This window comes from Manis javanica, chromosome 12 (genome assembly GCF_040802235.1).
Source record: "Manis javanica isolate MJ-LG chromosome 12, MJ_LKY, whole genome shotgun sequence".
Classification (NCBI taxonomy): Eukaryota; Metazoa; Chordata; class Mammalia; order Pholidota; family Manidae; genus Manis; species Manis javanica.
The window spans coordinates 93,878,089-93,889,284 of NC_133167.1; the positions used below are offsets into that span (position 1 = coordinate 93,878,089).

An 11,196-nucleotide genomic window follows, 5' to 3' on the forward strand; every position below is an offset into this window, starting at 1 on the left:
GAACCCAAAGAGATCTGCATCAAACACATTATAATTAGCATTTTAAAAAAGACCTGTATCTTAGCCCTGCCTAGAATTATTATGGTTGGTAAACTGATTACCTTTTCTACTTCTAGCTTTGCAGGTGCAAAATCTTCATCAAGGGCTAAGCACTGAAGAAATAGTTGTAAGGCATCACCTAAAAATCCGGCATCGTGGAGGACTTTCCCTTTCCTGAAGTAAACCTTCAATAAAAGCACATATACACAACACTTACTGGCAGAACTGTCTTTTTAAAAAATCGTTATCAAATGAAGGGGGAGGAAAAAAGGTCTGCTTGGATATGCTCGTTTTGAAATGTGGAATGACTCTTGAGGAGCTCAAAGCATTTTAAAGGTATATTTACACACTACCCTGGAGAGGCACTTACGGAGGAGCTGAGGCCAGCAAATTACTTTAAAACCATATTCCTACTTATATCACTTCAATGATTAAGTCCAGAGAGTTCTTCCTTTTTTTGAAAACCATTTTAAAGCTGTCCAGACAGATCATTTTCCCTTATTCTTCATTTACATTTGCCTTGTACGAAGCTGTCGTGCCATCATAGGATTCTGTATCATTTTCCTTATTAATTTATAATTTTTAGAGCACCCTTACTATACTGTCTTCAAAGGCACAGTTTTGAATGGAGGAAAAAGTCGCACAAAATTTCTTGTAGCTTAATGACCACCTATGGGAGATGAACTCATTTGCCTCTGCAATTTGATAAAAGGGAGAATTAGTAAACTGATTATATTATACACATGCTTCAATTCTTTTTAAAAGCCATATGGGTAAGGCAACTTCCTTTGCCCCCATCTTTGGCACTACATTCCTGCCTAACCATCTAGTTCTCGTTACATCGCTTCAATCAGTTTTCCAGCTTCAAGGATCTCTTCTCTTTCCATTAGTAAACTTCAATGTCCAGTTTGAATCCACCACCATAATATGGTGAAATTTATGAGGAAATTTTGTATACAGAAGTCCCTATTTTTTTTCCTGTGCCTCAAATTCAACTGATCTTTAGTTAGGAAACAAAGGTTTCTTATCATTTAAAAAAACTGTCAAGATGATAGTCATCTGCTCAAAATATTGACCCTAGATTTCTAGAACTCTATGTTTTATTTAGAATCAACCAATCCAGTCTGTTAAAACTTATAACCATGATTGAATGCATGTTCCCTACAAATGAAATTTTAAAATTTATGCAAATATAAAGCAGTAATTTTTACCTCAGGCCAGTTTGGCAGATGAAAGAGAACTGCATTTAAATCTTCTATGGCTGCTTTAAACTCTTGGAGACCAGCATATGATTCAGCTCTGTAAATTTTTAGAGTCACGTCACTGGGCTCTGAAATAAATATTTTATAAAGGTTTGATTTTTAACAGACTATAGTATAATCCACAAAATACATCATGCTAGATTGAGAATTGATTTGATTCCAGTCAGTAATTCCCAAAGTAAGGTAGTGAGCCAAGCACAGCATAAGTGCAAGCCATCTACATGTTGAATTTTATCTAGAAGTTATATCATATCATTTTAAGTGAACTATTTCAATGGAAAAAGTATGCTTTAATAATACTAGAAATATTTTTATAATATGATAATCACCTCTAAGAAAATGAATGTTTTATTAAAATAGGGCATTCTGTATAGATTTAAAGGACATGTCTTAGATGTTTAGAAAATTCTCCTTTTTATGGCATATCTTAATTTTTATACCCCAATTTCTAAATCCTTATTTATAAACCATATGTGTAATCACTGCACGTTGTATTTCCATAGTAACAAAGACTAGCCAATGCTCAATCTTGCAAGGGTAAATGATGGTTTTGATTTGGGAAAAAGTGGGTTGGTAAGAATCAGCTATTTTGAGGTCAAAATTTTAATTCCTGCCATTGACAAGAATGGTAGTGGGACATCCTCAAATAGATTCAATGTCAGATATTTCTGAGGAAAAAAAGTTCTGTTGATAATTTCACTATTCTCTACATCTCTGCTTGTGAAACCAAATTAGTATCCAATGGCATTCATAGTTTCAGACAGCTGGTTCACCTATGCTGCTGTATTACAGTGACTATAGATTCTAAAACTGAAGTCCATGCAAGAAACTAATTTTTAGTACATTTACAGATGAAATAAATGACTCTTCTTTTAAAGCTATTCATCTCTGAAGCTTTCCAAAATATATGCTTATGAAATAAAGACCCATAATGCCTCATTCAAAAGAAAAAAATACATAATAAAACTCTCCAAAAGCTCCCTGGTTTACTCTAGTTTTTAAATGACTGCTTTTCCACAGATACATCTCAATTTAACAGTTAAATTGGACATATCTTTTTCAGTTGATGATGTTTGAGAATTGGAATTACATTGTTCCCTCAAATTTATACCAATGAAAAACTTCGAAGAAGAATGGATTTACTTCCTAAATAAAAAAAGGCACGTCTAGAATATTTTTTGTTTCTTAAAGCAGTGTAATTGGAAATCATTATCTCTGGACAAAAACGCACAATTAAAAGCACAGTATGTGGAGACTGACGAAAATTAGGCTTGGGGTGGATTAATGATTGTGCATTGAGCATTGACTCCCCTATACAGAATTTTATTGTTTGTTAACAACCATTTGATCAATAAATATGAGAGATACCCTCTCAAAAAAAAAAAAAGTACACACTTCCAATTGTAAAATAAATAAGTAATCAGGATGTAATGCATAGCATAAGGAATATAGTCAAAATATTGTAACAACTTTGTATGGTGATAGCTGGTAGCTAGAATTATCATGTATATAAATGTTTAATCACTGTGTTGTACACCTGAAACTAATGTAATATTGTGTGTCAACTACCCTTCAATAAAAAATAATTATCTGCAAAAAATAAAAATAAAAAAATAAAAGCACAGTATGATCGCTAGACCCTGTCGGTGTTCACTAGATGTAACTTACCCCAGTCTTCGAGGAGCTTACAATCTAATTTGAACCCTTTTACTGTGTAATGGCATCATGAATCCTGATCTGACACGCACAACTTGAGTTCAGAAAAGGGAGAGCAGTGTGTGCCAAAACAGTCCAAAAAGGAGCAGTCAACGTGCTGGCGCCAGAAGCCCTGAGCTGTAAGGGGCTGCAGCTCTGCAGCACAGCTGGGGTGTATCCGCAGCAACCTGGACACCACAGGGAGCTCACTGTTCCAGCAGGCAGCCCATACCACGACTGGATCCCTTGCTGGGCTTTTTAAAAATGTCAGAAGTTTTATTTTACAGCAAGTCCCCGTTGCACCACACCTCATTCACGCACATTCAGGACTCTTGAATACGCAACGCAGTCACGGCGCTATCATCACACCTTTACACAGTTTCTTTAGGTCAGAAGGAGTGACGGAGACCTCGGCGGCTGAAACACCCAGTCCCTGTGCCACACTTCTCCCCTCTGACCGAGGAGAAACAGGCTGTGTGGCCTCTCCTCTCAACACGAGAACGCCCAGGCTCTGGAGACTCCAAAAGGGGTCCTAAAACGCCTGTGACCACCGGGTAAGAGGAGCAGAAGGTTACTCTAAGGAGAGACGACAGGAGGGCCCCACTGAAAAATTCTTGCTCCCAGTTCCTCCCAGGTAATCTATTTGTTGAGAACTTGAGATACTAATGGACGATTATTTTGCATGATTTTATTAGGGGGCGGAAACACCTCATCAGGTGAGTTCGCACTCCCAATACTTTTAGAACGACATTAGATTAGGACCACCCCACTACTTACTTCAAACCCTTCTTGATTATGAAATAGAGCCAAAAGCACACAGTTTGAATAGTCAAAGCATAGAGAATGTCTGCTCTGCCTCTAAACTTTTTCCAAAGGCAACTGTTAAAGAAAAAAAAAAAAAGGCGATCCGCCCTGGTTGTGTCATTAACTCGTTTGGTTAAGTCAACAGGTATTTCACTGTTCGCTGGCCCCTCAGTGCACCCGCCATCAGGGAGGGGCCAAGACTGCAGGTGTCCACAGGGCCTGGCACATGATAAACTCAGCTTGCTGAAAAGGCGAAGAAACGAAGAAACCTGTGGTCTGGGCCAACTGTACTGAGCATGATTTAACTCCCAAATCTTGATCTTCAGTCCTGGTTTTTTCACCCTGCCTCCAGCCACATCACATGTCCAACAGCCAGCTGTAATTTTCCTCTTAATGAATCCTGAATGCTCTCCCACCCAAAATAAATAAATAAAGGTGTCTTCTCACTGTCTTCTCTATTAGTGACACCACTGACTTCCCGACTCCAATCCCTCACTTTGCCAACTTTACCTCCTATGACATTTTTCAAATCTGTCCCAGTCTTCTCTCATCCTACCCCTCACAGCCTTCGCTTGGGCTTCCAGTCACTCAGGACGACTGCCGTCGCCTGCCCTCCCTGCCTGCAGTTTTACCCTGTGTTCCCATCATCCTCAAGAAAGAACGGGTGTTGAGGACAACACAAGTCCTTCCCCACCTGCCTCCCGCCCACCTTTCTGGCCTTACTTCCCATCACGACCAGCCTCTCACGTTAGGTTCCAGTAACACCCAGGCACCCCCCTGCCCGAGTGTACCGCCCACTTCACGCCCTCAGCCTCTGCTCACAGAGCGCCCTCCTCCCCTCTGTCTGCATTACTTGTTCTCAGCCAACAGGACTCGGGCTCACCAATCTCTTCTCAACATGCTTTTCTCTGAGTCTGCCTCCACCCAGCACACACCATAAGCATCAAGGGGTTGAGCTTTGAAGTCAGACTGTCGACATTCACCTGGCTTCTCCCCTCAATGTACAAGCTGTGTGTGACCAGGGCAAATTACCAACACTTCTGTATCTCAGTTTCCACAGCTACAACAGAGGAGTCTGAATTGTAATTTCATTTAATATACACCACTTACTACATACTGTTTAAGCGATTCACAACCTTCAGAACAATCTCATGGGGGTCTAGCATTGTCCACACTTCTAGGGATAGGTGAACTGGGCACAGAGAGTTTTAGTAACTTGTGCAAGATCAAACAGCTAGTAAGTGGTGGATTCAAGATTCTACACCAGGCAGGCTGGCTTGAGTTCTCATTGTTCAAATAACAGTATTTACCTCACAGGATTACTCAAGAGGGTAAGTTAATGCATGCACAAAACTTAGAATGGGGTTGCCTATGTTGTAAGCCCTAGTTACGTGTTTGCTATGGTTGTGTTTCTTCACAGTATGTGCATATATTAATTTTAAAACCTATTTTTGGGCTCCCTCCATTATTTCCCATCTTTGTATCCTCATATCCTAGCTTTGCCTAATGGTTATTAAACTAGGGGAAACTCTGTCCCCTTAAGCTCAACTCACTCTCTGATTTTTTCCTCCAGGAACATTGTGTCATTAGGCAAATAAAAAAAGTAAAATAAAATTCTGCTAAATATCTGAGGAAACTAGTTTTAAGCTGCCTAAGGCATTTCATGGATTGAGAGGAGAGAATTCTCTACAGTCCAGATTCACATCTTTGTTTCAGTCCTTAGGGATATGTGATTAATAACAGGAGTCTATAGGTCTGTTTCTTTAGCTCATCTTCAAGAAACATTTTTTCAGATTACAAAAGTCATAAAATATTTACTTGTAAAGTTTGAAAGGTACAGAAAATGATGAATTAAAAATCTTATCCCACCACAAAGAAATAACCAGTGTTGGCATATAACCTGTACTTTTTCTGTGTGTAGATTACATTTTTAACGTGTAATTTATGAAATTTCCTTATATACTTACTGTTCATACCCTGACTTTTTGTCAATGTAATTAAATCCATCACAATCTTTAATGGCGGTAAAGTATCCTACTACATATACAATCCATTTAAAAATTCCTTACTCTGTGCTCCACATTGCTAATTATCAAGAAAATGCAAATTAAAACCACAATGAGGTATCACCTCACACCAGTTAGGATGGCCAACATCCAAAAGACAAACAACAAATGTTGGCGAGGATGTGAAGAAAGGGGAACCCTCCTACACTGCTGGGGGGAATGTAAATTAGTTCAACCATTGTGGAAAACAATATGGAGGTTCCTCAAAATGCTCAAAATAGACTTACCATTTGACCCAGGAATTCCACTTCTAGGAATTTACCCTAAGGATGCAGCACTCCAGTTTGAAAAAGCCAGATGCACCCCTGTTTATCACAGCACTATTTACAATAGCCAAGAAATGGAAGCAACCTAAGTGTCCATCAGTAGATGAGTGGATAAAGAAGATGTGGTAAATACACACAATGGAATATTATTCAGCCATAAGAAGAAAACAAATTCTACCATTCGCAACAACATGGATGGAGCTAGAGGGTATTATGTACAGTGAAATAAGCCAAGTGAAGACAAGTACCAAATGATTTCACTTATCTGTGGAGCATAAAAAACAAAGCAAAAACTGAAGGAACAAAACAGCAGCAGACTCACAGAACCCAAGAATGGACTAACAGTTGCCAAAGAAAAAGGGACTGGTGTTGGGGGCGGGGTATGGAGGGAGAAGGGGAATAAGGGATATTACGATTAACACACATAATGTTGAGGGGGGGGCACAGGGAAGGCAGTGTAGCACACAGAAGACACATAGTGACTCCATAGCATCTTACTATACTGATGAACAGTGATTGTAATGGGGTATGGTGGTGGGGACTTGATAATGGGGGGAATCTAGTAACCACAATGTTGCTCATGTAATTGTATATTAATGATAATAAAATAAATTTTAAAAAATTCCTTACTTGGTAACTTTTATTTCCAATTTTTGCTAATATGAGAAGTACTGCAATGAATATCTGTCTGTTCATTAAGTATCTGCTTATTTCCTTATTTTCTGTTAGGGTGAATGACTGTGTGGAAAGTTATATGGATATACAAAGCTTTCAATACATTCTGCTAGCCCTCCTTCTTATAAGAATTTACTTATTTTACACTTCCATGAGCTGTGTATTTTTGTTCCCTGGAAACATACAAACAAAAAAAGCACTGTTATTTTAATGTGCATTTCTTCAGTGAGTTTGACTTTTAAAACTATGTATTTATTGACTATTTAGATTATTTATGTGTAAGAATAAAATTCCCTGTTCATAATCTTTTACTCCTCCTTCTGGGTGCCTTTTTCTTAGCTTTATATGAAATTCTAGAATTTCAATGGATAACCAAAATACCAATTGCTTTGTTTCTATTACTTTATCAAGTTTGGAATGGTAGGACTTGGTTATCATAGCTAGTTAGCTAAGAGCTGCCAAATGACAAGTTATTAGTGATTGATTAACAAAGTCCAGGAATAACAGTTTGGCATTAAGATCATAACCACTGGAGCAGAAGACCTGGGTTCAGATCCACTTTGGACAGTTTACCTAATTCTGTGAACCTTGGTCTGCTTACCTATAAAATGCTAAAATGCTGGTGACACTGTCACTTTATAATAGTCATGAGGACTAAATAAGGTAATTAATGTTAACAGTTAACACACGGCCTGAGACACTAAATAATAGTTGTTAACAAATCAATATTCCCAAACAAGAAGATAAAGAAGTGAGAGTATTTTTTACCCAAATCAACCTTAGCTAGATGAGAAACATCTTCAGGGCAATAGTACAGATTGGACAAAAGGAGGGAAGCAAAAAAAAAAAAAAAAAAAGAAAGACTGATCCTATTCTATCAAAGAAAAATAAAAAATTTGAACAAAAGCTTCTATCTTGCATTTTAGAGTTTTAAGTCATTCATCTTCTATAGTAAAATATAACATTTTTGAAAAAATCTTTACAATCCAAGAGGCAGAATATTACACAAAATCATTTATAATTTCACTTGAATATATTTAAGCCTTTTAGAAATATTTCACCGAATAGAACAACAATTCTGAATAAACTGAAGGTTAATATACAAATAACTAGAAATATAAGACAACCAAATTTTGGTAAATTTTGCATTGACGAATTAAAAACAGGGAAAAACACTGAAATTATTTACTTAAAACAGAGCACTTAATACTGACTTATATAACCCCTTTTTCCATTTTCTATATCAATAAGAATATGCCATTAAAACTGATCTTTATAGTGACCCTTAGGCTTTGCAAAAATCCTTAAAGTTACTTCTGAATTAAAGAATGAATCAGATATACAGGCTCAGTTTGTTACAAGTCAACTAAGCAATTAGCTCATCTTCCAATAAATACCAATTTGCTACAATTTTAAAAGAGAAAATATAAACTCTATTAGGACAGGGGCTTTATTTTGTTCACTTCTGTATTTCCAGCACCTGAAACAATGCCTAGTGGTATGTAGTAAGTACTCAATAAATCTTATTAAGTAAATATTTAAGAATACTTAAGATTTATGATTTATATGCTATTTTTAAAAATCAGCTTTAGTCTTAGAAGCAATACCCACATACCTGATTTCTGCTTTCAGTTCAAACTTGGTTACTTACTTCCCTTAAAAACGTCACTTAAAACTCCTGGAGCTCTTTTTTCAGTCTGTGAACTACAGTTACTAACGCATGCCCTTCTAGGTCACATACTCTTTTGTCAGGATCAGTTAAGATAACAGAAGTGAAATTTTTGGGGGAGCTATAATAAAACATCATATAAATGCCAGTGTTTGCTATTACAAATCTTTTACAGAGTATGTTAGGTCATACATAAAGTTTACTGATTAAATTCAAATCTCTTTACCCTAATCTAGTTAAGGTATAAAAAACCATTTACATTTTCTTTAAATGTATTCAGCCATCACCTATATATAATCTGACTAATTTTTTTTACAGCTAAAGCCTTGCAGTATCTATCTATGTATTACTGATTACGCAAAGATGTGTTCCTACTAATTTAACCTATGTAGTCTAGAATTAGCACTTAGCCTGTGGCAGTATTATGAATGTGGTGGGGGAAAAAGGACAGGACTTAGCATCACAAGATTTAGATTTCAATTTTAGCTACATCACTGTCTAGTGGCAGCACAACTTTTGCCTTCTTTAGATATTTAATTAATATTTACTGGGCATTTACTCTGTCAGGCACCAATCACAGTCCTTTACATTTTGACTTTATTCTCCCAACAAGCCCTAGGTGGTTGTTATTATTGGTACCCATGAGATAGATACATTCTCACTTTTCAGAGAAGGAAAGCCAAAACCAGACAGGTTAGACAACAGGGCGAAGGTCAGAGAGTAAGTGGAGAATTGCAGTGGGATTCAGCCCAGGTACTCAGCTCCGGAGTGCACAGCTTTAACCACTAGCCAGCCTGTATTTCCTTGTGAGGAAAAGAGTACTCAGCAGAATTCTTAGTGAAGGTCAAATGACATAAAGAATTCAAAAATAACTGGTATAATTCAAAGGCAATATAATATTAAAGACAAAAACTTCCTTCTCCAAGTATTTCAAATAAAATCTCCCTCTCATGGCCTTTATCTTTTTAAAACCAGATCAAACTGTAAGTTACACTTAACTCTGCTGTCTTCTGTGGGAGAGGGCTGTGTTACAGCAGGTAGGTAGCCAAACAGGAGCAGGGAAGGAGTTGGGGACTTTGGCTGGTGTTTACATTCAGTTAGATGCTTGTTTACATTCGGAACATTCCGTGTAAACTGTTCTGGCGGGATGTGGGGAGTGAGACTATAGATAACAGACCTGACAAAACTGGCTGGTTCCAACATGGAGGAGGAGTTGACCCTGACTTCACCTCCATATTCATTTAACGTTCCTAAGCGTACTTAATTTTGAGCCCCTTGGCGCCATGACAGTTCCGAGACAAACCATCGAAGGATAAAGAGCACGTTATAATCCGGGAAACCCCTTCCCTACTCCAGAAAACCCCACCTACCCCGATGAATATTCCACCCCCTGCTTCAACTCTGTAAGACCACCCAACCTGAGGTCCACCATGCTGCTCAGCTCTCCCTCCTTGAGTTCGTACTTCTGCTTTACTAAACTACTCTGCTGGACCTGCCCGTGAATTCTTTCTCAATCACAGTCAAGTACCCTGTCGTTGGTAGAGGTCTCCCCAGACAGGCTTTCCAGACAACAGCTGTACACAGGGAGGTGACAAGTCAATGTAAAAATTCATAAAAAATAAAAGGAATCCAGCATAGCCAAGTGGGATCATTTCAAAGGACTAAAGTATAAAAAGATTCAATGCAGAAAAGATGTCTACATAATATCCCTGAATACTAAAAAAAAAGTTATGAAACATCGGAGTGTTAATACCAAAAGATCAATGGATTAAATGTTATCTAAATATATTTCAGTTCAACAGAAACTTATGTAATCTCAACGGGAAACTTCTCTGATTTTGGCAAAGGTTTTCAAGCTTTCCTCTCTTGCTGATGGGTAAAGCTGGATGTGTGTGAGCTAACTGTAGACTAGTTCATTTTTTTCTAGTTAATAGTATTTACTTCTCTCATAATAATTCCAGGGAAAAATTATAGGGAAGGCCTTTTTTCACTGTAACAATAACAAGAATTATTAATAACCATTTTATAGTTATCTAAGTATGTTTCAATCGCCTGACTCCAAAAAATTAAGCCCAACTGTATAAAAAGATTTATAACTCTACTAAACATTTTTACCTTTGCCCATAAACTGCTACACACATACTATCTGTATTGTACCAACTATAATTTGTTAGCTCTAATACTTTTTTCCTCCTACTTTGCACTAAAAATCCAAAGGATGAAAAAAGCTACCCTTGTTAGTACTATTCAGATATTTTTTGAGTATGGTACTAACAGTTTTCCAAAGACCTAAAAATGAGGGGAAAACAGGCTAACGAGGTGTAAGTCAGGAGACCTGGGTTCTAGTCCTGCAGTAGTAGAATTAAGTAGCTGAGTGGGCAAAATTCCATGGACAGAGTATCCAAATTGAAAAAAGGAGAAAACAGTAGATTTTACCATCTTTTTCTGTTACAAATAACATCCTCAATTCAAGGCCAGAATCTTCCTTAATAAAAACATTATTGGTCATTGAGCAATAAGCTAGGTCTTAGTAAATGGACTCACTGTTTTCCGATGGAATTAAGACCTGAATTCTTATGCAGCAGCTGACTTCAGAGGTCAAATCATTAACTCAGTAGTAGTTAATAATGAATAGTACGGTTGATAACTTTCATTCTTTATTTTATACTAGCAACAAAAACTTCCTTGAAAATTTATGTTAAACATTTTCATTGGAAGAG

General features: G+C 37.3%; 1 protein-coding gene across 3 annotated transcripts in view; it reads right to left on the bottom strand.

The window, feature by feature from the left end:
- LONRF1 (LON peptidase N-terminal domain and ring finger 1) overlaps positions 1 to 11,196 on the bottom strand; it is a 30,932-nt gene that overhangs the window by 17,309 nt on the left and 2,427 nt on the right. For all 3 annotated transcript variants that reach the window (XM_036997444.2, XM_036997461.2, XM_036997453.2), the window contains exons 2-3: positions 1,251 to 1,369; positions 102 to 224 (exon numbers count right to left, since the gene is read on the bottom strand). In XM_036997444.2, the coding sequence (XP_036853339.2) occupies positions 102 to 224; positions 1,251 to 1,369 (242 nt within the window). The remainder of the gene's footprint in view (positions 1 to 101; positions 225 to 1,250; positions 1,370 to 11,196) is intronic.